This window comes from Labrus mixtus, chromosome 13 (assembly GCF_963584025.1).
Source record: "Labrus mixtus chromosome 13, fLabMix1.1, whole genome shotgun sequence".
NCBI classification, from domain to species: Eukaryota; Metazoa; Chordata; class Actinopteri; order Labriformes; family Labridae; genus Labrus; species Labrus mixtus.
Genome location: NC_083624.1, coordinates 13,487,896 through 13,505,684, shown reverse-complemented (window position 1 = coordinate 13,505,684; position 17,789 = coordinate 13,487,896). Strand labels below are relative to the sequence as shown.

General features: G+C 40.0%; 1 protein-coding gene across 1 annotated transcript in view; it reads right to left on the bottom strand.

Annotated features, from left to right (window-relative positions):
• Positions 1-372: 372 nt before the first annotated feature.
• pth2ra (parathyroid hormone 2 receptor a) overlaps positions 373-17,789 on the bottom strand; it is a 73,330-nt gene continuing 55,913 nt past the window's right edge. Inside the window, exons 11-13 of the mRNA XM_061053787.1 lie at positions 11,815-11,953; positions 4,185-4,226; positions 373-1,549 (exon numbers count right to left, since the gene is read on the bottom strand). Coding sequence (XP_060909770.1) covers positions 1,166-1,549; positions 4,185-4,226; positions 11,815-11,953 — 565 coding nt within the window. The 3' untranslated portion in view covers positions 373-1,165. The remainder of the gene's footprint in view (positions 1,550-4,184; positions 4,227-11,814; positions 11,954-17,789) is intronic.

Below are 17,789 nucleotides of genomic sequence, written 5' to 3'. Positions count from 1 at the left end.
TTCTGTTCCATTTGTACGCTTCTAAAGGTGATAAATGATTGTCTTCACTCGGGGGGTCTGCACAGCCGTAGCTCACTCAAAGTACCAACACTGGAAAATATTTGTAGATTTATTGAGAATTTGTAAGGTTGTAGTGTCAAAACAGTCCTGATGGCATGGAGAAAAATGTGCTATATAGCATTCAGCTTCTTACCATCTCACCATGCTTACATAAAATATTCATACGTTTTTTCTTTTGTTTGTAGAATTCATTCATTTATTAATTGCATAAACCAGTGGTTCCCAAACATTTGAGCCAGGCCCCGCTTTGGCTGAGGAAAATATGGTCCATCCCCTTTCACCCCCCCCCCCCCCCCCCCCTAACCCTTCACCCTACACATCGAAACATAAATCAATATACACTAATCACACTGCCAGTCACACTCTTTGATTTAAAAAAAATCAATATTTTTAAAATTCACTTGAACATCGACTGCAAAAAGTACAAAACATCAATAATTGACAGCAAACTGAAATGCCAAACAGACCACTTCTCAAGAGGGAGCAATTAAAAGTGTTACTGTAAAATAAAACGTCCACATTTTGAAGATGTAACACCAGCCATTGTTTGGAACAGATTCTTTTTTTATTTTTAAACCTGACTCTCTGAAGATGAACAACTCATTTTTTAGGAAATTCCACACAAGAGTTATATTTCCAGTCCACTCCTGCAATAATTTATATGAAAAAATCAACAGGCTTCTCTTTGTGTGCAGGATGTAATGTCTCCAAGTGGAGTCCTATTTTTTTCGGCTTCATGCTGTCAGAAGATAATACTCTGAGGAACAACAAACACTGTGGTCTCTTTTTTGTTTTCCAACATTGTACAGTCTAAGTTCTGATGTGACTCGTCATATTTTCATGTCTTTGTTTAAGCAGTTGTGACGTTTAGATTCATATCCTTATGTTACCTGGAAGCCCTCTAAAAAAAATAATTTGTCATGCTTTGCAAGTAGAGCAGAATGGTAGATAACACCACGCCCCACTTTTGGAATCACTGGCGTATAAAGTCAACGTTTACCTCGATACCCTGTTTGGACTTTGAATTACACGACTGGAATGTGTTGGCAAAGTTCTACCTTCAGTTTCATCAGTCCATACCGCATGCTTAGACCTCTGACCAATGCTACAATGTTTCCTCCTCATCCTCGGCTGTTGCACTTGTATTAAAAACAGGCAGATTTTCCTTTAGCGAGATATCGTCCACCATTTTGGGCCCGCTGTCCTCAGGTTCCTCACGTATGGAAGCGTCTGAGTTACTGATCACATATCCTGGGAGTGTGGCGTGCATGCTGATCACAGGACCCGTGCTCCGGTAAACATGACTCGAAACGAGAGTGGTTGAACGTGTGGAAGGTCCAGCCCCTGCCAGGTGGGAGTGGCTGCTGGTGCTGTTGTTGTTGAGGCCGACCACCACATTGCTGTAACGGTAGCGGCCACATACCACCGGGCCCTCCCACTCAAAGGCCAGGTTCCAGCGGGTCCATGTTTTCTTTATCTCTGCCTGTACCTGTGGGGGAGGTAAGGATATACGCTTTAAATAGCAAGAGATGTATAGCAGAACTACCACTCAGGGCATAATGCACACAGATTTTCAAACATTGTTTTTATGATTTGGGTTTGAAAGTGCTGATTGAATCTGATTCTTTTTGTTTCCATTTCTTAATACTGTACTCTGAGTATTTCTAAGGAAGTTGTATTTTAGCCATTTAGAATATAAATATAAAGGCAAACAATTACCTATTAGTATTCAGAAAACAATAAAATCATCCACTGAAGTCAAGTTTTTTTTTATGAATCCAAAATGATTTACAAAAAAGAGCGATAAGAACCATCAGTAGAGTTCGATATAAAGACACATCAAACCCGTTGTTTGTTCAGTTAAAGGCAGGGTAGATAATTCTCCAAAACTAGCATGATTTTGAAAGTAGCATTCCCTTAGTGCTCGCCAAGTTTCAACCAAAATCTGAAAAAGTGTATCTGGAGGAAACTACCACCCCTGTCTTTAAGGTTGTTGAAATTTCATCAATTAGTAGATTACAGAATTCGGCAAATTACTTATAAAGCTCATAATGAAATGTTGCCTACCAACATCCAGAAAATATTTGAAAAAAGAGAATGCTATTATAACTTTAAAAAAAACCCAGAGATCTTCAAAAAGACAGATTCAGAACCAAATAGAGGAAAAGTTGTCTTTCTGACTGGTATCAGATTAGGGAACAATCTGAACAGAGAAACCAAAAAATCTCAAACCAACATTGTATTCAAAAGAATAATAAAACCCAGTTTGTTGAGGAAATATGATGTGTTCATGGGGAGTTCTGTTTTGTGATGCTGCACGTAAATTATTTTATGATCTGCTTTGAATGGAATTAAATGAATTGCACTGAGCCTGAAGGCAAAGCTCTCGATTTACCGGTCGATCTTCGTTCCAACCCTCACCTACGGTCATGAGCTTTGGGTAGTGACCGAAAGAATAAGGTCGCGGATACAAGCGGCCAAAATGAGTTTCGAGGGGAGCTCGGAGTAGAAACGCTATGGAGCCAGTTGAGGTGGTTTGGGCATCTGATTAGGATGCCTCCTGAACGCCTCCCTTTAGAGGTTTTCCGGGCACGTCCAACTGGGAGGAGACCCCAGGGTAGACCCCGAGTTTGCTGGAGGGATTATATATCCCGTCTAGCCTGGGAACGCCTTAGAATCCCCCAGGAGGAGCTGGAAAACGTTGCTGGGGAGAGGGAAGTCTGGGCTGACTTACTACGCCTGCTGCCGCCGCAACCCGACCTCGGACAAGTGGAAGAAAATGGATGGAAGGATGGATACAATTTATTGTTACCAGGGACCTTCTACTGGGCTGTGAGTGGATATGTTGGCCTGGAGATTAAAAAAAATGTCATTATACATTTTGTTAATGAATATCTTATGAGAGAGGGGCAGATTATTTACAATTATTCTTCTTTCTGCCCCTTTTCATTCAAAATTTGATGTTTGTATTTAATTGTTCAGTAATTGTCAATGAATTAAATAAATGTATGCTCTAGTTTGATTCAAGCCAATGTGTTACGACGTTATTCACGAGCATCATGTGTATTTTCAATATTCAGCACTCTGTGGTGGAAAACCTGTTGATAATTTCATATCACTAAAATACACTCTCCCAAGTCCCACTCTCGTAATCCATTACAAGAGAAACTACCAACTGATAACAACTATTGTGGAGAGATGGTGCTGAGGGTAAAGTAGCCTTAACGTTGCTATCATGGCAGCTCCATTCCCCGTGGGCGAAGTTGGGCAGAGGTCTTAGGGCAATGCACAAACTCCAGTTGTTGCTAATGTGTTGGAATTATTGCTGTGTGGGTTGCTCTATTCACCTTTTATTTGTTGTCCACTTACATAGAAATAGATGTGCAAAGACCTCCGTTTTATTCAGTGAGCTTACAGAACAGTCAGAGGACAAGGAGCAGATATGAGTCAGCTAAGAGAATGACATGTCCCTCTTTTAATGCTTTCACAGACTGCAATCATGATGCAGCCTACAGTTATCTACCAGCAGCTCACCGTCAGCTACCCTCTATATGTGGAGCCAATGACTAAACCAATGCATATACTGTAGAGACTTAAGACTTGTAGAGCTCCATGATAGGGTGTTGGTTGGCTCAATAGGTCCAATGTAAATTGAAAAATTAATCATTTGGATCAAGTTGCATTGAAAGGCTTCAGAAGATAAAAAGGACTTCTCCACAGAATGCAGGGTGAAGAACAAAAGTCAAGAGTGGAAAATACAAAAAAGATCAGAGGGTGTTGATGATGAAATCTTGCTATTTTCATTTGGATTGCCAGATAAAAAGAGCTGATTGCAAAGTGTGTGAGGTAGTGAAGACGGAGCGAATGACGGATATCATGACAGCACCTTCTCTTTTTTCATTTGAGAGGGCAGGAAATGACTGACAGCTTAAGTATGTCGCTTATTACCTCACAATTATGTGTGCCAAACAAATTAGCTCTTTTTTTTGTTCAATGGTCAGGATGAACTAGAAGCCATACCAAGGTCTGTTTGTCTGCAGCTGTTTTTTAATCGCATTTAGTCTGGCGATGTTTGAGCGTCTTTTTTAGGATCAATACCTTTCAGACGAGGACAATAAACTCACCTCTCCGTTGCAGTAGCAGTAGATGATGGACACAAAGAAACCCTGAAGGAGAGAAAGTGACAGTAAATGTATGAACACAAGAGGGACCACGTCTAGAGAGAGCGAGGGTTATATTAAGCATGACTGTGATTCGTATCTGTTGACGTTTAATCGCCTCAAATGGCTGTTATCACATGGAACATGTTTTTGTTTCGTCCTGTTTCACCCTGTGTTCCTGCTTCCTTCATCATAATGCTGGGAACGTGTGTGTGTGTGTGTGTGTGTGTGTGTGTGTGTGTGTGTGTGTGTGTGTGTGTGTGGCTTGCTGCACACCTTTGCTGGTGAGAAACTACCAGGAAGAGACTCTCCAACAAGCTTAAATAAACACAGTGTTCTCTTCTTTGAACAAGTTTGTAGCTTTACTCTCTTTATGCTGGTTGTTTATGTCAAATTTATTTAAGTGGGCTGTCCTTGGAGTTTAAAAAGACATTCTGCACATCAAGTCCCATATGTCAAAATTACAATTGTTAAATTTGAATTGTTTATATGTTCAGTAGATATAACAAGTATTCATGGATTCCATGGAAAATTCTGAATGTCGCAGAATTCAGATTTTTGTTGAAAGTCAGCCGTGTACAAAGTGAACAGGCCCCTGAGGAGCCCCTGTGTTGCTAACCACCGTACCAGAGACACAGTTCCCAAGCCTGACAAACTGTGGTCGTCCTGTCGGGTAATCTGTGATCCATGCAGTGAGAGAGGAATCCACCCCCATCCCCTCAAGTTTGTGTCTTAGAAGAGGGGGCTGGATGGTGCTGAAAGCGCTCGAAAAATCTAAAAAAACATAATCCTCACATAACTACCCGGCTCCTCCAAGTGGGAGTATCATCCACTCCAATATGCTGCTGGTACACAAACTGTAGAGGGTCCATTAAATGTCCAATCTGTTGTCCAAGACTGCAAAGAAGTAGCCATTCCAGTGTCTTCATGATGTGTGAAGTGAGAGCCACCGGCCTATAGTCATTTATCTTGATTGGACGGCCTACTTTAGGTACCGTTACGAGACATGATGTTTTCCAGAGAGGCGGAACTTTTGCGTTCTGTAGACTTAAGCCTGGCTCACACTGTAGGATAATCGGGCCGATTCTCTGCTCAGATTATCTTGTGGTGTGAGTGGTACAAAGATCCAATCTTAACGTAACCGATGTGGCTGGCGATCGTCGGTGATGCCCCGATTTATTTCAAACATGTTTGATATTTAGAATTTAAAATCTTGATGATTACGTCATGAAAGGGTCCGGCAGAAGTTATGTGTGACTGTAGTCATGGCGACCATTGGCAGGACTCAACCTGGCGGTTTTTTTGTTGTTTGTTTTCAGTACAGATCATCAGTGCAGCACTTTTCTGAAACTTGTATCCATATATCTACGATTGTATCAACTTTCCTGTATCCTACAATAACTTCTTTGATGTTAGCATACAGCAGATCAAGGGTCTTATTTTCCCTTGACAGTGACAGTCAACAAACTGTGAAAAGCCAGTCAGATGGGAGTTGAGGTTGACATGATTAAAATCTCAGAGTATTGCGATGAACGCATCTGGGTGTTGAGTCTGTATTCTTACAACAGTTTCATGGATGACGTCACATGTCACCATAGCAACCGCTCGTGGTGGAATGTAAAGAACAATGTCGACGATGTGAGAGAACTCCTTTGGTACATAATACGGTCTGAGACCAGCTGTCAAAAGTTCAATATCCTGACAGCACAGCTTTTCTTTCACAGGTATATGACCAGGGTTACACCACCGGTTGTTCAGAACCAGGCCCCCACATTTGCACTTTCCACTCGCTCTCGCATCTCTGTCCGCTCGTACTATAGCGAAGCCAGTTAAGTCCGTTCTCAACCCCCATGAGCTCAACTGCAGACACATTTCCCCCACTCATTCATTTTTATACATAAGAGTCCTGTGCAGACATTTGCACAAGTGCATTTTTTGTGTGGTTGCATTTGTCCCCAGCTGTTTTTGACTTTCTTTAAAAAAAAAAATTAATGCACAATAAAGTGGCATAAGGTACTCAGTCAAGAGACAGTATGTTTGAAATCCTTTGGTGTGAAGCTAGTAATATCTGATTGAATATCAGTTGCAGCAATGCCACAAACTTCCTAAAAGTCTGCTGGAAATGATCTTGGGATTCCAAAATTCTTGTGAAGTGTCAAAATATGTTGTTTTGCTCGCAAAACTGATAACAGAATTCAGCCAGGGGCTTTAAGATGTCATCATCCCATCTCCTTCACAGTAAAGTACGCTGATTGGGTGCGGTTGTCACATTTGCTGTTAGTGTCTTTCCATGTGATTGAAGAGCTGAGTAAAAGCAGGTATGTCTGAGTGTGCCTCCACGCTTAAGTCTACTTAGGAGACATGCACATAACAGAGCTAAATCTAATTCTTATGTGCCAATGTGTGGGGTGCATGTAAGATTTATGTGAATATCTATCTATCTATATCTTTTTATTGAATAATAACCTCAACTTGGAATGAAAATATTTTTTCCTGGGGGGGGGGGGGGGGGGGGGTAGTTATGTAATACTTCAACTCCTTGTTTAAACATTAAGAAAAAGTGCCTTCAAAGTCTCTGTCTGAGCTCCACTGTGCACTTGGATGAGTGGGTGTCACATTATTATCTTTTGATTAGTTTCTCATCTCTCCGTGCTCTGCATCCGTTAACACATGAATAACCAAGTACTGCTGAAAGCAGAGTAGAGCTGTTTCTTTTGTTGGTTTACATTACAACCCTGAAATTTGGCTTGACCTGATATTTAAACAATGATGCAGGTTCAATCAGGAGAGACAAGTAAATGAATCAAAGATAATTAAATGTTCTAAATATGTGGGATTGAATCATGTTAAAATAATTGTTGGTTCTTGAACCCTACAGGGAGATAGGGTGATTGAAGATGTTGGCAACAAGATCCATCCCCCTGTGGAATCCGAACAGGATGGATGGAGGTGTAAGCTGATGATGTCGTCTGAGGCTGATTGGATGAAGAAACTGATTGAACTGTGAAGTCTGGGATTGATGAGAAGATGGTCGATGATGTAACTTGACGCTGATGGGATGAATAGCTGATCAAACTAAAGAGTGCATGAGGTAGACAGGAACAGCTGATGATGTCGTCTGAGGCTGAAGGGATGAAGAGGCTGACCAAACTGTGAAGTCTGGGGTTGTTGATGTCATCTCAGGCTGATGGGATGAGGATGGCACAGCCTTAGTAGTGATGGGGAGGTGGAGGGTCGCATGTCACGATAGCATGAATGAACTGGTGGAAGAGAAAGCCAAAAAAAAGACAGCAGCTATATGATCGGCTAACAATGAGGGAGTGGAGCAGGGCTATTAGATCGATGTGACCAGGTGATGATTACAAGAAAATGAGTGAGCATGAAAGGAGGAGTGCATGTTACACAGTATGAGAATGAACAATAAAACCAGCATACCAAAGGTCTTCCTGACCAAACTGTTCTATGATGAAAGTATTTTTGATGGTGGCAATGTTTGCAGATCAGAAGCAGGGGTATTGCAACCTTTATTTTGGTAGGACAAAAGTTTTCCTGCAGATATTTAGGAAAAATGCTCTTTGATTTAAAACAGTACTGTAGCTATAAGGGGCGCTGGTGGGACAGTGGTGCAGTGGTTAGTGAGCTCCCCATGTCCTCCAAGGCGGCCAAGGTTTGAATCCAACCTGTAGCTCCATTCCTGCACGCCATCCCCCCCTGATTTCCTTCTCTATCCACTGTCCTATCTCTCCATTAAAGGCAAAAAAGCCCCAAAATAAGAATAAAAGAAACAGTAGGTTTTGTGTTCATGCAGTGTTTTCTCTATTACTGTAAAATCACTTCTTCCTGTTGCTGCTTTTCTCCCGCAGGAAGAGCTTAATGAAACATTTCTATCACCTAAATTAAGTTTGTTCCTGAGAAAATGTCCCCTATGCAATTTTTGATATATACTGTAAAGAAAACAAATCCAATTCGTTTATAGTGAATAGTTTTCAGATGGTTTCCTCAAAAAAATTACATCATTATATTGATGGATATTTCATCTGGCGGTCCCTAAGCTCCCTTCAGTGCATCTGTAAAAAAGAAAAAGTAAGTGGAGGTAAAAAGCTGCTGCACTTAAGCAATGTCATTGAATATTTTTATTTTATGCCGCTGTGTCAGGGTGCCCCTAAGTGCCCCTTCAAAACTCCTGTGAGGAACTTTTAGTTTGTATCAATCTCCCCCTACACCCCATCTCTTTGCTGATCTTGCCCTGTACATGTGTAAGCAGTGTTTTCTGACCATCAAATCATTCACTTTGAATGTTTGCGGTGCGTCTTCAGTTTGCTGTTCATCCCTTCTTCTGATACCTAAGCCACAGCAGCATTTACAGACATTTAGAATACCTTAATAACTTCAATGAACTTCTGATAGTTCATTTTAATTGTGTAGCTCTCAAAGAGACATGAGTCTGTTTCATAATCTGATAAAATCTTCTCCCAGCAGCCATTAGTCCCATTTGGCCAGAAAGACCCCTTCCTCACCTTTAGTTCTTGCTTCCTTATTTCACATGATTACTGAAAGCTCCCGTGAGGAGTTTTTAAGTGCTTATGGAAGAGACTGAAATTAATAATGATGCCTTTATGTGACAAAAAAAAGTAAATAAGACCTCCTGAACAATGACTAATCCTAGATGCTTATTTCTAAGGGATGTTTCAGCTTCCTCTGTGTTGGTGTCAGACAAGGAGATTGTCAGCAAAATGCCAAATAACAAACAACTAAAATAAATTTCAGCAGGTAATTCATTCAAATAAAGTGTTATCTTTCAATTGATCAAGCTTACATTATGTCCATCCATGGGCTTGATGTGCTTTATGTTTTCTTTTTAAACGTCTGCAGCAGATGACGGACGGTATAAAATAACAATATAATGAGAAAGGAGCATTTAGAGATCATCTCAGTACACTGCTTTTAAGCTGGTTTACTGCCGGGTTGCTTTAAGGAATCCCCTCACAACCACTTGTATGTGTTTGTTCAAACACCCATCATCACAGGGAAATAGTTGTAATTAAAAATAATTCTCATCAATGGCTGATTGAACAATGCACAATTACCAAAAACAAGATTACAACTAGATTAGACTAATTAAAATTTTTTTTATTGGTTAATTTTTCTTCCTGATGCATTTTTGATAAAATGAACAAATGTTTTTCTTAACATGGATGTTCTACAGATAAATATATTTTCTTAATTTTTGGAGATTTCTATGCTTTTATTGTAGACAGGACAGTGGATAGAGTCTGAGAATGGGGAGAGAGAGAGAGAGAGAGCTAGAGAAAGAGAGGGAAGTGACCAAGCGACAACCTCTGGTGTTGAAATATGAAGCCAATGCAGAAGTGCAAAATCCTGCAGTTTGTCCAGTGTCCATTTGAGGCTGGCTCAAAGAGCCCTGGAAGTCACATACACACCACATTCAAAATCAGGCCAACAAAATAATTGGTTCACCCCAAACTAACCTCCCTGAACTGTATAACTGCTCAGTGATCAGGAACGGATCCCTTTTTAGCAGCTGTAGTTTTTAACACTCCCCTTTTAATGTGTACTTAATGTAAGTTCTGTTTATTGTTTGAGCCTTGTTAAAGGAGAATTTATGTCACTGTTGGGACAGACAAAAGAGATAATCTGTCTATCAATGTGGATGACATGCGAGAAAGGAGCCAAAGGTCGGATTTGAACCCAGGCCGCCAGCGTCGAGGACTACAGCCTCTGTACATGAAGTGAACCCTTTAACGACTAGGACACTGGCGCCCCTATAGAAAACTAATTTCTGTCAAATAACATAGCATATCTACACTATAATATAGACCTATTTTTCCTATAATTAATTCGACATTTAATGAAAATTCATTAAAAGAGCATGTACCACTACTGAATCTTGATTTCATTTTCTCAATCCATTCAACTTTTTTCTAGGGCTGGGCACGTTAACGCGTTATTTTCGCGTTAACTCATTAATTAATTATCGCCGACAATTATTTTATCTCGCATTAACGCAGTTTTTATTATTTATTTTCTTATTGTAAAAGTCTGTTGCACACTGGCTTTTATTTTGTAAAATTCCATCGTGAGCGAGCCTAGTATGTTGCTTACTGCTGCGCATGACTGCTGTGGCGCTCACAGGAAAGAGGAAACAGTGTTGCCAACTTGGTGACTTTCTCGCTATATCTGGCGACTTTCCAAACCCCCTTGGCGACTTTTTTTGTCAACAGCTACTAGCGACAAATCTAGCGACTTTTTCTGGTGTTATTGGAGACTTTTTTGGTGTAAGAAACTGGCGTGAAAGCACGTATTGCTCTACAGTTACTGTCCTCAACGAGCAGCGGGTGCTGCCGTGAGCCCCTCCCCCTTCCAAAAGCACTCAGCTTTAGTTTTGTATTTATTTGCTTTGATTACATTGTTTAAGTTGAGAAGTACATTTACAATAAAAGTGTGCTATACACTGCTTTTTAATTCATTATTGGATTTTTGCGTATAACAATGTGATTAATCGTGATTAATCACAGGAACTCATGCGATTAACGCGATTAAAACTTTTAATCGTTGTCCAGCCCTACTTTTTTCATAAAACAGCTCATTTCCAGGTTTATTCTTTGCACTGAACCAAGGTAGTAGTAGCTCAGTCTGTAGGGACTTGGAATGGGAACCGGAGGGATCAGGTTCCAGTCCTGGTACAGACCAAAGTATGGAAAATTGGTCTGGTATCTGGAGAGTACTGCTGAGGTGCCTTTGAGCATTATGCTGTATGTTTGTGGATTTGTCTTTGATGTTTTATAAGATGTTTTTTTGGACATAAAGGTTATGTATGTTTCACCTTGAGGCATTTTAAATGTTTGACCACACCTGCCACCAAACTGCCTTTCAGCCTATTGGTGAATAAATCTACATGTTGGTTTAGTTTTCAAAAAGTCCTCTGGTCGAAACGGGTTTTATTAACGTTTTTGAGGCACTGTGCGTGTGTGCACGCTTATTCCTCAACAGTGTAAACATTGAGTTTCCCCTCTAACATTAATAAATATGTTGTCTTCTACTTCTTGAAATTCATAATAAACTAATTTTAATAGCTCCTAACTTTAAGGAGAGTACGTGCTCAACACTCTTAAAGATGTTCTTTACGTAACATTGAAACATAAGCTTGAGTTAATCTAATGGAGTTTGATAATAGGGAAGGTCTCACCCAAATGCACAGTATGAAATTCTCATTTAAACATAGGCAAAGACTAATTGGGACACTGAATCAATCTCGTTATCTAGCTGCTTGACTTAATGATGAAGGGCAATCTTGACTTGACACTGACAGAGTAATTTATAGAAGATAATTGATGTTCCCGCAGCAGGAAAATGGAAATGTGAAAGGCATGAGTTGGAGACCACAGGCTGTGATCCATGATCATTTATGCGTTCCCATGTTGGAATAAAAAAGGAAAAGTTAATCTATTATTGTATAAAACACATTTTCCCCATTTATTAATTAAGAGAAAATCACTGAACTACCTGATAATAATAAATGCATAATGATCTACCTTCATCAAATACAATGACATTCAGAAAGAAAAAGTAGTACCTGAAAGGAGTTGAAGAAGAGTTCACAGTACATGCGGACTTCCCAGCTCAGTCCCTGCAGTGTGTGAGGCATCCCAACAAAGATGATGTAGTGGATGCCGAAAATAAGCACTAACACAAGGGTGGACTTTGCCAGTTTCCTGTGGAGAAACACAGACACACATACACATGCAGAGGTGAATAGCTGTTCAGTCCCACCTGCTAACAAATGGAAAAGAAAGTGCTTTTAGTTTGAAAGAGTACGTTCAAAATACATTAAACGTTCTTATTATCTTAATTATTGCATGTAGTAAAAACACTGCATTGCTGCTGTTATCATCTTTCTAAAATGTGTTCATTTCATGGCCTATGGAGAAACGGCTGCTGTCTGGATATAGGGCTAAACTTATATGACAAATGCCTTTGGTGTGGAAGAAGAACAACATTAATTTCCTAAAGCTTATGTTATAACCTGTGACTGCAAAAATGTGCAACAAATTGATGCCAAAAGGGGAAATGTGATTGCCTGTTGGCCAAATGAAATTGGTTATTTGCCATTTAATAACCAATTTGTCCCCAGTTGTTGGCAGAAATGATTCTTTTACAGAATAGAGGCCCTCAGCTTTGGTCATCAGGAACAATTTTAAGTATCCACTGCAGCAAACAGAGGTTTGTATTTTGAGGGATTAAATTCCCCAGTTCCCACCAGTTAAATATACCTTAAACAATACTACGAGTACAACACTACAAAAAGAAAAAGGGCTTTTTTGCTTCCCATTTATGTTATTAGAAGTTCAATCAGGAGAGGCAAGTAAATTAATCAAAGATGAAAATTATTTACATATTTGTTATTGAATTATTGTCAAATGATTTTTGGCTCTTGAACTCAACAGGGAGATAGGGTGATTGAAGATGTCTGACCTGAGCATCAGCAAGATCAATAAAATAAAGCGGGCAGATGTCACCTGCTATTGTATATACGGTGCTCATGGATGCTTAAATGGCTTTCTGAATGAATAGTGCATACAGTCTGAAATGTAAGCAGGACTCTATAACCAGCCTTTTGAGAAGTAATTGCATGTTCCCTCTGGGAATCAATAAAGTACTATCCTATGCTCATTGTGTTTCCACAGAAAATGTGAAAGAAAAGGCTACAAGATCAGTCTGACCCTGCAGACTGAATGGAACTTACTAATGCATTTTTCAATCAATATGTGACGACAAGATGTCTCAAGGGTTTATGATAGTTTCCAGACAGTTTCTGAAAGGAACCACAAGGTAGAGTTGGAACTACTGTTTGGACTGCATGTATGGGGGTTAAAAGGAGAAATTTCTATATATGAAGCTAATACATTGTTTGCTGCCGTTGCTCAGACAAAATAACTGATTTTTCATGCAAATCCTAGTTTGAGATTGTTTTGAGAAAAGATACATACTGCCAAACAAAGTGACTGAATATATTTTATCACTGGAAGTTGAGGATACAGCCACACTTTACGTACTTAAAATCATCACAAGGTTAGGCCCCGTGTCCACCAAGCCGTTTTTTTCTGAGCGTTTTTTTTTTTTTTTTACTGTTTTCAATGAGGAGAAAGCATTCACAGCACAAAGGGTCTGTCTGGACTTTTTTTTGTGCGGCTGCTCTGAGCGCTCAAGTTGAAACTCGTTCAACTTCTCAGAATGTTGACGTCACCAGCACGCATGTCCAAATGTATGACCTTCCCTGTAGTTTTGCCGCCTATACAGATTATATCATGTACCCACATCCTCTTTGCTCCGTGTCTGAAAGGGAAATAAATGACCTCAAATAAAGAGCATACAGTAAGAAGTAACGAAGCAGTGTTGGTCATACAGTGGCCGTTGTTAACAGACTGTTGTCATAGAGACAGGACGGATGTGCAGCGCATTTCCAAACGCACAGCCAGAGCTTTTCTGCCCAGAAAAAAAACGCTAGTTGGACACAAGGCCTTAATGGAGCCACCGGTTGATGGCACAAATACATGCCTGTTCTGAATGCTTGCATCACACACCTGAAAAAAACACTGTGCCCAAAAGGCTGAGCAGTAGAGGAGTTCCATAATGAGTTGCAGCCCTCACACACGTAACATAAAGACCAATAAGAAGGCGACGGGCTGTCCAATGGAACTGTGAAAGTAAAACTGCCCATGCAGTTTTAGTACGTTTAAGTTTAAGGCTCGGCGCTGCCCTATACTGCAGGGACATTTAGAATTATTCTTTATATGCATGCAATGTTGTGTGTTATGTTCGGCTATACATTATTATAAACTAAACATTGATGCAGCTGGAGTATGTGGTGTTTTTGCTCTGTTGAAAGTGCAAAAAGTCTCTAACATAATCAGTAATGAAAGGTGTGCAGCCTCATTATCTCACAGGCTAAGCAGCAGTTAACGAATAGTCACCAACCTTTTGCTTCTTAACATTGTTTCTTACATCCTCATTCAACCCAAGAACGCAGCTGTGCAGTGTAACGTTGGCCACCAGATAACGAGGGAGCGCCAACTCTGAGTTTACCCTGCTGTGCCGCTCCACAGAGCTGCACAATAGAAAAAAGGCCTTTGTCTCTGCTGTCATACCTCCCAAACACAACTTTGAAAAAGAAATATCCAAATGGCAGAGTCATTAAAAAGCTTTGCTCAAAGGCTGTCCACGAGTCTCATCCTGGTGTGTTCCTTTGACACATAAGTACTTAATTACTGTGTTTGCAAAGTGGCATAAATTGTGAGAAAATGATAATGTGTGGCAGGAAACCCACTGTTAACAACAACAGTGATTACAATTTTGTGGACACTATAGTTTTCCCTTTCCTCTCCTCAAACTCAGGAAAAACATGTTTGTGCCAAAAATCTCTCTTCCTGTTGATGTCCTTCACAATTGACCTGTGGCTGCAATAATTCTGAAACCTGACTTTTTGAGAGTCTACGTTATTACTATGTCATAAAAGCTGCCTTATTTTCTAGACCTTTATTTGTCCTGAGAGCTGGCTGCTCAACCATGAACCTGTCATCGATCAACACTAAAGAGTGTTATTAGACACACACACACACACACACACACACACACACACACACACACACACACACACACACACACACACACACACACACTCACACAGAAGATGCATAAAGAGAACAGAGCCCATGTTGCTTCAGATTTCCCTCTCACCTCTCACTACTACTGTCTGTATTTGAGAATAATTGGATCATTGGATAAATATTTTGGCAGCAACTCGACTCACATTATAATTTAAATGTATTTATAAACGTTTGTATAATTATACCTCTACGACAGGATGTACTATTTATGATTGTAGATGATTCTAATAGTACTTTTCAACTTGAATATGACTAATTATTAACAAGTCTATGATGAGCATATAATACAGAGACACTTGATTTAGAGAATATTTATATAATTAATAGTCAGGTCAAATGATGTCTCTTTGTGATGCACTGTAATGCTTTCGATCATGCCTGCCAACATGGACCTCAGAGAAAGTTCAAGCAGGAAGACTGGTTATATTCTCTCACACATTTATTCAATTTTCTTCATTCAACTTAGTCACTTCCTCTCTACCACTTCCTCTGTTTCCCTGCTCCAGTGATCAGCTGATTATGGGCGTTTACCCTTTAAGTAATTGACAGATGAGAGAGTCTCTTCTGTCTTGGATACAGAAACAGTTCAGCATTGTAAACATGTCCTAGAGAGATTTTAAATTTGCAGAGACTTCTCTGCAACTCTGTTTCACCAGCTATGTGATAACTTCAGAGGAACGCTGAGATGCAGAAGGTTTTTCATAACTTTTTAGCTGATTGTTTGGCATTTTTCGCAGAGTGTGTAACAACAAGGGCTTCACGATTCTTGCTTCTGCCTGAGAATTGAGATTACGATTCTCTACATGCGCCCGGGGGTCTCCCACAGAAGATTTGAAGCACCAAACTTTTCTTTTCCTTCATTCTGATTATTTTCATGCACCAATTTGTACCTTTTCTGCACAACTTTAAAATTATGATCTAATCTTTTTGTCCTTTTTTAAAGTCTTTTTTCAAATCTCTTTCAGTGTTCATCAAAAGATTAATGCAGAACGTGATTCATTTTAGTTTTTGTCTTGTTTTAAGAGGAGTGGACAGATGACAGACACACCCGCACCTGCCTGCGGGTCCAATGAATGCACGCACCAGTGAGAAAGATAGACAGAAAGAGAGAGCGAGATATGCTACATGGAAACAATTCCCAAAGTCCGGACCTCACTAAGCGCACTGACTTGTAAAGCCTGGCGTACGGATTTAAAAGGCGTGTTTATTTTTTTCTTAACTGAGCCTTCAGGGACTCCGTGCAACACAACAAAACTCCTGTTTCTCTAGCGTCTCACTTATCACAACAGGCGAGCCTCCTTGTGTTTAGGGCGGCTTGTTATCACGATGCAGCAAAACCAAGAGATAGCAGAATCACATTGGCAGCAAGCATTTTCAAAATAAAATACTGAAACCAAGGCATCAGGAGCCCTGTACATTAAACGATGCATCAACAGGATGGACGAGGGACAGTGGACCTCTCTCCCGCTCATGCTCTATAGGCTACTTGGGCGGACCTCCCAAGTATGGTCTATGTGTGGGAAACATAGAGGGAAATAGGGGCAAGTGAATCACCATCACATAGAAATGAGACAATTTTTTCAGACAGAATCTACATGTGTAATTGAAGAGGTGCCAGATGTTTTGCCAGATTGTTTTCAATAAAATACCAAACTTTAATGAAGGTGTTTCCAAAGCTCCAGTATTTTAGAAGTTGTGTGCTGCTATGTGTGCTTTAATTCAGACCTGGTTTTGGTCCCTCAGTGTGAAATATCTCAAAGTCCTTACTAAAGGCATCCAATTTTATAGTTGAATACTTCATCTGATTAGTGAATAACAGTGTTTAAAGTTGTTATATCTGTACAGCAGGCCGCTGCTTTGAGGAACAGACAGCTGCCTCATCATTAGTCAATCTACAGAAAGATATCATAGCCTGTTTACTGTGGCAACAACAAGGAAAGGAGAAGCTAAAAGCGGAGAAAAAAAGGTCAGAAGACACAAAGAGCTGGATGACAGAGAAGCAGACTTATTAAAGAAGGCAGGAGATGAACACACATAACAGTCTGGGCTGTGGCCGTGTTAAAAGACTGATTGATAAGGAAGAAAAGACTTTGACGGATATGACGCAGAAACCTTAACAATGTGTTGCAGTAATTTATCTGTTCTGCTTCACTCTATCTCACCATCAATGGAAATGCTCCGTTCATCAAACAATTTCTGCTAAAGCTCAGCCAGCTGTCCTGAGGACAAGAAAAGAGAGGGCTTCATTTCCTTATTTTAATTCATGAAGACCATCTGGAAGTTTCTAGCAGCAACATGCAATCAAGGAAATGATGAAACCGGAAGGCCTGCTCCTGAATTATTTTTTTTTTTGCAGTATGTCTGCAGACTGAATGAAATATCCTGTGAAGTTAAGATGATGAGTATAGCTCACCTTGTTTGTTTAATTACACCTGGGGAGGAGAAGAAGTGCTTTCTATCCAGCTGCATCTCCTTTAACTCTGCTGGTAAATATAAAGACTCCTGTGTGGAGTCCAGGAAATATTTGAAACAGAAAACAAGGAGGGTGACCATCCTCAACTGGTCTAATTTTGAAAACCACATCAACCAAGAGCTGCATCCTGAGCTGAAACTTACCTGAAGGAAACATATACTGTCTATATGCATTCATTCATTCACTCTCTATATGCATTAACTCAATTGTTGCCCTTTAGTGAACAGAAGTGCAGCTTTTCTCTGCTGGCTTATGCAGTAATTAGTGACAGTGATACTCGGTGACATCTATACATTTTCACAGGCATTTGAAATTTAGTTTCTTAATAACATAGCAAATACCGTCTGTTCATTTAGGTACTTAAGTAATGATACGAAGGCAATATCACACGAGAGGGTCTGCTACCAGCAC